The sequence below is a fragment of the Ctenocephalides felis genome, unplaced genomic scaffold (genome assembly GCF_003426905.1).
Source record: "Ctenocephalides felis isolate EL2017-DRISC unplaced genomic scaffold, ASM342690v1 CF-g0.4_SCAFFOLD_00845, whole genome shotgun sequence".
In the NCBI taxonomy this organism is placed as follows: domain Eukaryota; kingdom Metazoa; phylum Arthropoda; class Insecta; order Siphonaptera; family Pulicidae; genus Ctenocephalides; species Ctenocephalides felis.
In genome coordinates this window covers 35,326,572-35,339,185 of record NW_020536999.1, presented here as the reverse complement: position 1 = coordinate 35,339,185, position 12,614 = coordinate 35,326,572, and the positions used below count along the sequence as shown (strand labels likewise).

Below are 12,614 nucleotides of genomic sequence, written 5' to 3'. Positions count from 1 at the left end.
TACCGCCGTTTTTTATTTTTTACAATTATATTTTATTTAGTTACTTTAAAGTACAATGAATAACTATCTTCAATATCATGTTTTTATTACTTTTCCTTCCGACCGAAAAGAAATGGCAAAAATATACGTTTTTTGGCTGCTACAGTGGTGTAACCCCTTATATTAATCAACATGTATATTATCTGAAGGAGAAGTTTGTTTTCATCAAATGTGTGTGTGAACAGACATTTCACAGATTGAACGGCTGGACCGATTTCAAAAATTTAAAAGCCATTCGATGTATCTCAATGTGGACTATTTTTTGTTAGTTTTGTGTGACGATCAGCCAATTTTTAGCTCACGTTTAGCTCGCAATTTTGAAAGTTTGAAAACCGTTCGAAAGATATTGGTTGGGAAACGTGCTGATTATAGTTTTTGGTAAAGATCGGCCGGGCCGTTTTCTTGTAATAAAGTGTTCGAAAAAAATTCGACAATTTTTATTTCTCTTTTTTGACGGCAGATACCATAGTCTTATAGATCATACTAAAATATTACAGCCCTTCAACAACGTGTTTAACTTTGAATATTCGTCAAAGTTTGCAAAGATTGGTATCGCTTTTTGGCATTTGTCAAAATTAGACCTTTCATCGACGTTTGCTCAAAAACGCCTGAACCGAATGAATGAAAATCTCAATGAGGACAACGTTTGTCAGTTTTGTGCGACGATCTGCCGAGCCGTTTCTTTGCCATTTTTAAAATAGTGTTAAACTTTTCGACCACATTTAGGCTCATACCACCGAATCGATTTTAAAAAATCAAAAACTGTTCGAATGATATTAGTTGGGAATATAACACTGATTAGTTTTAGGTTAAAATCTACCGAGCCGTTTTCTTGTAATTAACTGTTGAAAGAAAATTTAAGCTGATTTTTATGGAACTTTTTTTTGGCGATATATATCATGGTCTTATAGAACTTACTGAAATATTACGGCCTTACGAAAAGAAGTTTAATTTTAAAAATTCATCAAAATTTGAGAAAATGAGTAGTTTTTTTTGACGTTTGTTAAAATTAAAATTAGACGATTTACTTGGTATAACGATAGAGTAATTGGTTTTAATGAACATACTAAACCATTAAAGTCTTGCGAAAACTGGTTTAATTATAAAAATTATTGTTTTTTGAAAATTTGCTTTTAGAAAATACTCCGAGTTAACGTGTTCGTTCGTTTTCAATTATGTGTAATAAAACCACTTGGAATACTTTTAATCACTTATAAATTAATTTATTTTTTATTGAATAAGTAGAGTGAAATAGAAGTACATATACTGAATTTCTCGATGCACCTTACGCAAGTATATTTACTGCAAGGTAATCGCCCGTTCAGTACAATTTAGGCAACATATCGTACAAAGCTGTTTATTACAGTAAAAATGTAGGCCTATAAAATATGAATGGTAAAATTTACAGTATATATTTATAATAAACTATTTGAAAATATACAAAGCAATTGTTATTAATCACCAAACAATTTTTATTATTTATTGATTAGTTTTATTTCTCGTATGTTTTTCTCGGAAGTTCCAGCAATTAGGCTTAGGGCCCAATGCCATGCACCATCAGTTCGTATTTTTTTTTTTATTAATTAATGTTTATTAGTATATATTAAGCATTGTAAATTATTAATAAATGCAGCCCAACACAAAATTTTAGAATTTATATGCAGCCCGTGAGTTTGAAACGTTGCTCGTCTCTGTCCCTAGACAATGGTGTAATTGGTATTATTATTAAAAATTGCATTCGTTTTTGTATTTTTTTTTTAAATATTATATTAAGCTTAAGTTTAAATCACGATTTTTTTTAGTGATTTTTGCAAGCATTATATAAAATAATATATTATTAGCACATCTAAGAACGACCAAATATAATATATTAAAACATTGAACTAATTTTATTTAATTTACGATTAACAAACAATATATGATGATGTCAACGCAACTAGATTATTTAAGCAACATCACGAAATCTGACGTTTTTATTTTTTTCGCTGGAATAGATTTTCCAAAGTATTTGTAATTTTTTTATTTTTTTTATTTTCACATCACATTTTATTCGGTTTTAATAGTTCCGTCGTTATTACTATTTATTCAAAAATATTTTTTTTGTTTTATATGCTGAATATAAGGAATTTAAAATTTATTTAATTGCGTAAATTTAGATACTGACAATTTTATTGAAGATTAATTAAAAAAACCAAAATGAGAAGCGCTCGTTTGGAATCAGAAGATGTTTCATTCATGCAGGCTTATGCAGCCTATGCAGCCATAGAAGACGAACATGAAGTGGAAACCGATGAGCCGAAAAAGCCTGATTTTGTGGAGTCGAAGAGGAAAGTTAGTAGATGGTTGACAATTTTAGAAGACCGAATAGCTCGCAAACAGCTAGATTTAACGGTTAACAACCGAACATGCTCCAAGTGAGTATATAGTACCTTAAACTTGCCCCTTATTAGATATGTAAATGTAGGGTATTTACAGGTTTAATAAAAACTCAGTGTTCTTTAGAAGATATTAATATATGAATGTCTTAATTTTTAATTTTTAATTTGAATTAACTATGCGACTATGCATATATATTCCACATTTTTTCAATTTATATCCAAAACATGTATTTTGACTTCTTAGACTTCAAATTTCCACATATTTGCTACTTGTCTAACATTATCTAAAATTTGCAATTAATTATATTTTACATCTCCTGAATTATTAATGTATCAGGTAAAGTGAAACAACTTAGATTAAGTAGAAGTTTTTAGTTATTTACATTGAATTTTTTAACTTTCAAAGAAGAAAATATAGGAGGTCATATGAGCCCGTGCTTGCTCGCTAAATAATACAATTATAGATTTCATAAGTTTGAGAGATAGCTATTGAAATTTGAATTGATTATATTTTAGAGAAAGCAAACACTTGATTATTTAAATAAACCGTTGATCAGTTTGTCTAGCTAAATTTTGTCTTAATATTTATTCATGCAACTTGTTTTAAATGCCACTTACACCTAGTAATGTAGTAATGAATATTACTGATTTAATTATTACATCAATCTTTAATAGGGGCAACCAGAAGAGCGTAAATTAACTTATGATCAAGATACTATGAAGAGAACAGATTTGCCAGAGACAAAGCGAAGATACCGTGATGTTAATCACCAATTGGATCGCAGATATTGGAAACGAACATTTCTAGAAACGAGATATGATCTGCTAGAAAGACAGTGTTTTACTGCAGCCATGGAAACATTAAAGTTAAATTAATATTTGTATCATTAACATTAATATAAACTAATCATTTCTTTCCCTTAGATATCTCCAATTCGAAATAGATGAACGGAATTCTGTATTTCAAAAAAGTATAGATCAACAGAATTTATTACAAGCTCACAATACTATGATTTCAATTGAGTCTTATATTGGAAGCTCTACAAACTTTTTATTAGATAAAGGGATCATTAAGTTAAGAAATGAAATTCTGGATACCAATATTTTAAACCAAATTGGAATCCGTATGGTAAGAAGTATTATTTTTTAATATACATTTTAATATAATTAATTTGTGTAATACGTACTTATTCCTTAGAATATTTAACGTTTATAACTTGAATGTAATTAAACTTTATGTTTGCATGTGCAGAATTGTGTGTTTTCAACTTACTCTTTTGATTCCTAACTAAGAACCTATTTAAATCTATTTTTGCGCTATTTAATTGATATATATATATATATATATATATATATATATATATTATATCTCAAACTTGAACAATATTTAATAGGATAATATAATAAAAATAGTGCAAGGTATTCATGTTCTTAAAGATAATTTATATATATATATATATACATATAAACTACATACACATACATAAGTACATAGTACACACACAAATATATATATATATATATATATATTATATATATACATATGAAAACACATGCAAAAATTGTAAAAAGGGGGGGGGGGCAGAATGGTGGTAGTTGGAGTGAGACGACGAGGGTAAGGAAATCATTCATTTGTGGTGGCTCTCGCGCCATGAACCTGCCTTCAGGCTGACTACCATTTATTATTGTTAATATTATTAGGATACAAAATTTTAAATTGATCGCCACTGAATAAAGGCTAAGATGCTAGCCGAAACGTATGGATTTTAAATAAATTTCTAAAAACTCTCATACTATTTTTATTAATGTAACGCCCGACTTTTCAACTCAAATTAAATATATATATATATATATATATATATATATATATATATATTAATATGTGTGTGTGTGTGATAGAAATGAGCAAACGTAACTAAATTTTATCTTTTCTATTCAAATTAAGATAAACAAACACGAGGGGTCCAGAAAAGAACAACATAATTTAAAATTAAGTCAAACTGAAAAGGCTTTAGGAGATTCTACTAAAAACAATAAGCAAAAAATGAAAATAGATACTAGAATTCATTCCGAAATTAGTGAATATCTACGTACGCAGATTAATGACTATCAAACACAGGTTAAAGACTGGAGTGAAAAATATGATTCTGAGATAGAAGAGATCGATACCAGGATCATTATGAAAAAGGAGTCTTTAGATCTAATCGAGAAGGAATTGGCACAACTTAAAGCAATTTACGATGAGAGACAATTAAAAATCGAAGAATATTTAGAAATCAAACATGGAAAAGAAATGTTCAATAAAAAAGTTCGAATGTCCTTGGCGTTGCAAAGTTGGTGGCGCGGATTGGTATTCAGACAAAACCTTATGCCTAAACGAGGCAAGAGGAAAGGAAAACCCAAGAAGTAAAAAAGTAAAAACAAACGAATTCAGCAGTAGAAATATAATAGTGATAAATTATTCATTTTACAATATAATGACAGTAATAATTTAGTTTTGAAATAAATAGTTTTAATTTATTTTTTATAATTTAACAAAAATTATTTATGTAATGGCAAAATAAAAAAATTTAATGTGCATTTTGTGAATTTTTGAAACCTTTGTTTCTTTTCTGTTGCTTTAATAATTTATGGATATTTGATTTAGAAATAGTTTTAATTAATCCCATAACCAAATTCGACATTTGTATGAAAATTATTTTTTATACACACAATGTAACGAACGCATTTGAACATCTCAGAATTTTATCAGAAAAGTTGAATGGCGGTGTTCGGTCTCAACTTTATATAAGGAAGAGCAAAATTGTGCGTCATTTCCGTTTAAATTTCCTGACGGCGGAAACTGAACGATAAGCCTTCCATAATGTCATTCCTGCAGATGATTAAGAATATGTATTCAATTTTAGATGAGTGTTTACCTATCACTGAATGAAATCACTAAATTCAAAATCTGTATCAAGCTCAGGGCAGAGTAGGATACTAACAGTAAGTTGTTACACCATGGGTTTCATAGAAATACCAATTTCATAAATACTTATTAACATATATTTTACTCTTATATATATATATATATATATATATATAATTTGTGAACGTTATAATCACAAGTCAACATCAAAAATTTAAATCGCCATCTCAATGATTATCTTGTCAAAATTTTATTTTTGTTTTGGTGTAAATTATATTTTGTTAATGCTGTTTTTGAATATTTTTTAAAATTTCTAATATATTTTTTATGATTAATTCTGTTGAAGTTTTCGTAAAATAATATATCATTAAAAATGTCCATTGACCAAACCTTGACGAGTGTTCCATTTATGAAAACGTTTCTGTCGTTGGTAGACAACGATGATTCTTCAGACTCTTCCTTAACTGATAGCAGGGACAGTGAAGAAGCCATGGAACGCTGGATGGCCATTTTACAAGGTCGTGAGATTCCAATGGAATACTGGGATAGTTATATTAAAAAGAGCAAAAAGCTTTCAAGGTACACAATTTTATCATTTAAATGCTATAATGTGCAAGAAAATAATTGATAGCAGTTCTCCCAAAATCTGGTGCCTGTCGTTTTACAAGCAACTGTACATTGCGAATGCCTAAGTGCTCATAAAATATTATTATTGGTTTGAACTAGTTTTAAACTAGTTTTTCTAATACCAAATATTCAACGATACTGAATAAAATGCAAAATTACTAATTTTTTGTTTCACATTATTATACTTATTTTATAAAAAATTGGTTAGAACGCAAATAAATCATTATATTTTATTATGCTAAGCTATATTTAATTCTTCACATTTTCACTGACATTCTGCATTTTCTTTAAAAGATAAACGAAATTCAAGTGTACAGTACACACAAATTAAAAATAAAATTCTGTCTTCAACTGTGCTATGCGATTGAAATTCGACGAATTATGTAATAATTCAATCAATTTCAAATTTTATAAAATTAATCAACACTTCAATAAACTCATCATGTTTTCTTAATAAATTGTTTTTAGATTCGAGAGTTTTTTAATTTCTTGTATATTCGAAAATACAATGGATAAACTTCTATGCATGGGGAAGAACGATTTGAAACCGAGGCCACCGCTGTATAATATAAATGTATTTATATTTTTTAATTATCTTATTTGTCTAGTTTTTGCATAAATATACAAAACCAAATATAAAAGTTATAATACTATATAATACTATTAAATATTTTAAAATGATGTCTGATTACGATTATTTTTTCAACTAAAATTATTGTATGAAATTAATTGAATGTTAATTTTATTATTAAATATCTATATTACCAATTATCTGTTACAATCTATTTGTAATAATCAAGATTTTTATATATTTCAAGGAGCCTTCCAGGATTGCCACTTATTCTAGACATAAGCATAAATATGATAGAAATACTTTGAAGGAAAAACATACAGAACTTATGAGATATGAAAGAGCAAAACTTGAATCAGATCGCAATTTTATCACCCAAGGTATGGAGGACACACTTGCCGACCTGAATCAATCACAAACATTTACACCTATGCAGGCATATCTCAGGTAAATAATAATTGTACACTTTAAAAATAATGATCTAATCTAGACATTTTATTAACACTTTGGGGACGGCTGTCCACCTGAGTGGACAAACAAACTTTGTGAGGCACAGGCTATTTTATAAACAATGACTCAGTTTGCATCGAAAAGTTGAATAAATTACGTATAGCAGTGATAAACAGTGTTGTATTTTGAAAATAACTTTAAGTTATTTTAGTAGTATTTTTAACCTTTTTCTTTGATATATAGTCTTTTTTTAATATTTATAACGACCGAGCGCTTTTAAATATGGCAAAACGACTGGTAAATTTTGTGAATCAAGCAGTAGTGAAGATGAGTTTCAAATAGATATTCATACAGACGCTTCTCCTTCAATAATCGAGTTTGACATACATCAACAAACACCCTGACTACAAATACCAAGCAATATAAGACATCCAATAGAAAATTTTACTTTATATTTTACAAATGAATTATTAGACAATATAATAGAAAAAACAAACCATTATGGCAGCACAATAATGAACAAATATACTGACTAATCAGTGGCATATTCTAAATGCGAGAGAAAGAAAAGGGATTGAATTGTCTGTTCTGACAGAAAAGCACCAGGAGGAAGGCGAACAATATTTTATTGTAAAACATGTCCAAATCAACCAGCTATGCATTTTGGAAATTGTTTTGAACGTCACCATTCTTTATAAAATGATCAAAAATAAATAAATATTATAAATGTATGTCCTTCAATGATCACAAATTTTTATCACACAAATTGCATTACATACACAATGAAATCAAGTATACAGCCGGTACAATAAATTGTTTTGAAATCGGTGCCGTCCCGTAAGTGTTAAAAATACATATGATCAGAATATAAGTTTTTTATTCATAATTCGTTTGTAAAATATCGCCCTATATTTATGTCACATGTTTTTCTATTACGCAATGTAATAAAATTATAAAAATGATTTAGAAATATACGAAAAGCATTTAAGTGAATATTATAGTGAGAAAATTAAATTTATTTTATAAATCAACAATGATCTATCTAGATTGTCTCTCTGTTTATTAAAACAATTATTTATTTTAAAAACAGATTTTTTAAATCTCGAGTAAACGAAAGGAAAACTGTTTTAAATGAAAGTCGCGATTTACAAGGACTTCTAAAAGTTCAATATCATATTTTGAATATTGAAAAATATTTCGGAACACTTTCCAAAGGCGCAAGAGATAACAATGAAGAAAGAGCAAAGTCTCAAATTCTTGACAGTCAAGTGTTTGCCAACATCCAGAAACGTTTGGTGAGCAATGGAAATATATTTTATATTGTTTTGAATTAGAAATTAAAAGTTTACTTTATGAAAATAAAATTTATAAAGCTTTTTTAGTAAGTTTACCAAATATTTTTTTAGGTAGATAAATATGAAAGTGCACGTAGGGAGCAAAACCAAATTAAACTTAAGCAAACTGAAATGAATTTAGAACAATCTGCCCAATCCAATAAAAAAAATATCATGCTAGAGAATCGAGTTGATAGTGAAATAATAGAATTTCTTCAAAGACAGACTACGGATTTACAAAATCAAGTCAGAGATTGGAGTGACCGTTATGATTCAGATGTTGAAGAGTACGATACAATGATTTTGATGAGAAAAGAGAAATTGGAAGCTCTCCAGAAGGAATTAACAACCCTTCGAGCTATTTACAATGAAAAACAAGAGCAAATTGAAGAATATTTGGAGATCAAACACGAGAGAAAGTTCTTGCAGAAAAAAACTCTTATGACATTATTAATTCAAACTTGGTGGCGAGGAAATTTATTTAGAAAAAAATTAATGCCTAAAAAGGCTCGAGCAAATAAAAAAAAGAAAGCGGATAAGTAATGTTAATATTATATATATATATATATATATATATATATATAAATGTGATGCCATTGCTTTAAAATGAAGCAAACACAAAGTGGTGATTGTAATTAATAGGCACTAATTATAATTTAAAACTAAAGGCTGCTCCTGAAACAGACTGATAAAATACATTTATTGGTAAAATATTTTTTAAAGATTGAGTACATTAGCAATATGGTGTATGTATATGACTTAGTCCAATAATATATATTTACATTTTTGTAATACTATATTTATAGTTAACATAAAATAAATCTTTCGTCAATTTTCAAAAAGAAATGAAATTTATACAGAAGGATATCAATGACTCTTAGTGCATTATTTAGGAAGAAAAAAGAGACACGCTTATGAACATGCTAATAAAACACATGCCGAACGTGCTAATAAAAATCAATCTTTTTTGTTCTTAATTGCGTTTGAAATAATAACTAATAATAAATATCAAATTATGATTACTTACAATTATAAATTACTTCCACATCTTTAACTTTCCGTAGGGTAAGTTATAATAATCGTCATAGTAAATTTTTATATATCTTACGTTTCAAAGGTTTCTCAACATTTTGGCATACCTTATATTAGAAAAAATGGAAGTACACTTAAGTCTGTTTTTACACGGTCTTTTTTTACACGGTTTTGATATAACACGGTTTGAAAATTGAATATTTTTAATTTTTTTACACGATTTTATTCCATTTAGCACGATTTGAAAATTTATGTACTTAAACTTTTTTGTCAAATTTAATTTTTGCGAAGTATGTTCATATCACAAAAAAGTATTTATGAAAGAAAAAAGTCTGAAACCATCGATAGTATCGATAGTTTGCGAACACTAGCTTAAAGATTTAAGTGAATTCCCCTTTAGCGCGTACAAACAATACTGATCAAAGCAAATGTGAATAGCACTAATTTAGGGGAATTATTATTAAAATAAACATGAATTCTTGTTCTTGAAAATTCTTGTTTTTCACTAATTTTAATAGGTTTTAGAGAGTAGGACAAATCACCCATTTTTGTATAAGATCAATGTCTTTTTTTACACGTTTTTTTACACGGCTTCTTCTGGAACCAATCTCCGTGTAAAAACAGACTTAGGTGTATATGTTAGTGCGCGCGGATACAAATTTTTGTCGACAACTTCAGGATCACGGATCAACCGATTTGAATAATTTACAAGTGGTGATTAGTTTTTAGCAAAGGTAGGCCCAGCCGTTTCGAAGATACGGGTAAAGTGTTTCAGAAATTCAATTTGTGAGATAGCGGAGCATCCGATTTGAATCGTTCAAAAAAACATTTTATTTGTACAGATGAAGCGAAAAACTGATTAAAATTTTGGTAAGACGGGTCCAGCGGTTTCAGAGATATAATAAAAAAAAGTAAAAAATGCCATTTGGCGGTCAAAAATGATTATTAAACATATCAAATTAACAGGTTAACAGATAATTAAATAATTTTAATTTAAGCAAAAACTTTGTTTATATTTTCATAGGTTACGAAACCTATCGAATGTTTATCGGTTAGAATGAGCCACTAAACAGTTACGCAGCGCGATTGCTTTGAAAAAAAAAGTTTAAAATTTTCAACAAATTTTAAAACATAAGAAAAAATTTAAACCTTTTAGAAAAAGTCTTTTTTTTAAAATATTCAAAATTCTCAGAACCTAATTTCTTCAGTTAAAAAAAAATCTTTTTCAAATATTTTATAAGCCACGATACCATGCACCACTAGTTTTTAATTACTTTTCAAAAAATAACTGCTAATTGATAGCAAATTATGATTACTTACAAATAACTTTCCATTTTCAACTTCCCATAGAGTAAGTTTTAGTAATCGCAAAAAAATCGAAAATGAAAATTTTGATATATCTTTACGATTCAAAGGTTTCTGAACATTCTGGCAACTTTAGAAAAAATAGATGTATGTGTGTGTATGTATATGTATGTATGTTTGGATACACTTTTTCGTCTGCGATTTTGTGAGCAGGTATCAACCGATTTGAATAATTCAAAAACATTCGATTCCTAATATAAAGAAGACGTGCTGATTAGTTTTTGACAAAGGCAGGTCAAGCCGTTTTGAAGATACAGGGAAAAAATAAAAAAATCCAAATTTTAAAGTTTTTTTTTAACTTCCCGTAGGACCGAAAATCGAAATTAAAAATTTTTACATTTCTCGACGTTTTTAAGGTTTCTGAACATTTTGGCATACCTCAGAAAAAATGGATGTGTGTGTGTGTGTATGTATTTATGGATACAAATTTCCAGTCACGTTTTCGGGCGCACGGATCAACCGATTTGAATGGTTCAAAAACATTCCATTCCTATTGATAGGGAAATGAGCTGATTAGTTTTTGGAAAAGGCAGGTCCAGCCGTTACGGAGATTCGGAGCAAAGAGTGCATAGAATAGAAATCGAGTTCTTGAGTGAACGGAGCATCCGATTTAAATGATCTAAAAAACATTCAATTAGTGGTGATTGGGAAAAGTGATTATTAGTTTTTGGCAAAGGCAGGTCCAGCGGTTTCGGAGATACATTGCTAAATGTGCAAAAAAAGCAGTTTTTAAGAGAACTAAGGGTCCGATTTGAATGATTCAAAGAACTTTCAGCTTGTTTTAACAAAATAATTGATTTTGGAAAAAAAATTGTTTAATTTTTTTTTGTATATCGAAAATAATTCAGATTTTATTTTTAATTCTGACTAAAGTTCTAATATAGTTTAAACAAATAAGACAATGTTACAATATTTATAATAATCTATTTGAAAACATTCAGTATTCCTCGAACATTTCGTTACAGTACGGGAAGTTCCAGCAATTTGCCTTAAGGCACGATGCCATGCACCACTAGTTTTGATGATTAAATAAGTGCAGTGCAGCATCCGAACTGTGTCGAAAATGACATGTCAATGCGCTTATTGATTGAATTTTGATAGTATTTTTTGTGAACATTAAAGTAATGACATTTCATAGGCAACTCATGCGCTCTGCGAGATGAACTGCGAGAGCAGATAAAAACTTGTGCGCTCGATTGTACCTGCGCCGAGTGCCAAACTCTGGTATCGGGCAATGGCGACCACGCGCGCCGGCTCGCTCTGTGTACTTCAGTCTTCAGTCGTGCTGCAGCGGTCATGGGAACGGTGTGGCGGCGTGCGTGCTACGTTTTTTCTTTGAGGATAACCTATAAATAGATGTGCAAGAGTGAAACACGTGAAAATGGATGTATGCATTTTTGTAGCCTATCTGTCACGTGCTAAATGAAACAATAACATTTTATCCCCATCGGCCTAAAAAAAAACGACACACGTCAGTATTTTTAAATGGCATTTAAAGTACAGTTATTTATGTTGTGTGATGGAATATAGTGAGAGTCGAGTTCACGCGCGATGGGCACAGATCTAAGCGCCTCATAATTCTGTGATTTCTTGTGTTGTATTGCTTACCTTCCGAAGACTTGACATTAATATAACATTTACCGTGACACTAATACAACATATATTAATGTTTAATTAATATTTGCTTACGTTTACATAAACCGTTAACCTGATTTTGAATTTAAACCTGTTGCGAATAGTTAGCATTTACAAAGGTCGTCGCTGAAATAATAAATGAGCGTTTGTTCAAAGCATACCGGTTTCAATATATAAATCACCTGCTAAACGAATATTCAGTTAAAGAACATTCATCAATATTATTGATTAATGATGATATATTATCTTACATAGCATTTTAAATTAGCTACTTA

At 29.1% G+C, this 12,614-nt stretch overlaps 2 protein-coding genes across 2 annotated transcripts; both read left to right on the top strand.

The window, feature by feature from the left end:
- The first annotated feature begins 2,235 nt into the window (after positions 1–2,235).
- On the top strand, positions 2,236–4,827 carry LOC113382827 (dynein regulatory complex protein 9-like). Its single transcript, XM_026621070.1, has 4 exons — positions 2,236–2,430; positions 3,093–3,283; positions 3,342–3,546; positions 4,363–4,827. The coding sequence occupies exons 1-4, from the start codon at positions 2,236–2,238 to the stop codon at positions 4,825–4,827; spliced, it is 1,056 nt and encodes a 351-aa protein (XP_026476855.1).
- An 871-nt stretch (positions 4,828–5,698) lies between these two features.
- Positions 5,699–8,850, top strand: LOC113382816. The gene is made up of 5 exons (XM_026621059.1): positions 5,699–5,904; positions 6,421–6,526; positions 6,771–6,970; positions 8,064–8,268; positions 8,380–8,850. Exons 1-5 carry the CDS (start codon positions 5,699–5,701, stop codon positions 8,848–8,850), a joined length of 1,188 nt encoding a protein of 395 aa, XP_026476844.1.
- Positions 8,851–12,614: the final 3,764 nt, after the last annotated feature.

Bases quoted from the DNA above. Each gene is read 5' to 3' on its own strand.
- LOC113382827 (XM_026621070.1), top strand. From the start codon at position 2,236: ATGAGAAGCGCTCGTTTGGAATCAGAAGATGTTTCATTCATGCAGGCT. The intron at 2,431-3,092 runs GTTAACAACCGA...AATCTTTAATAG, and splicing joins GCAAACAGCTAGATTTAACG to GGGCAACCAGAAGAGCGTAA. The intron at 3,547-4,362 runs GTAAGAAGTATT...ATTCAAATTAAG, and splicing joins ACCAAATTGGAATCCGTATG to ATAAACAAACACGAGGGGTC.
- LOC113382816 (XM_026621059.1), top strand. From the start codon at position 5,699: ATGTCCATTGACCAAACCTTGACGAGTGTTCCATTTATGAAAACGTTT. The intron at 5,905-6,420 runs GTACACAATTTT...AATTGTTTTTAG, and splicing joins AAGAGCAAAAAGCTTTCAAG to ATTCGAGAGTTTTTTAATTT. The intron at 6,971-8,063 runs GTAAATAATAAT...TTTTAAAAACAG, and splicing joins CCTATGCAGGCATATCTCAG to ATTTTTTAAATCTCGAGTAA.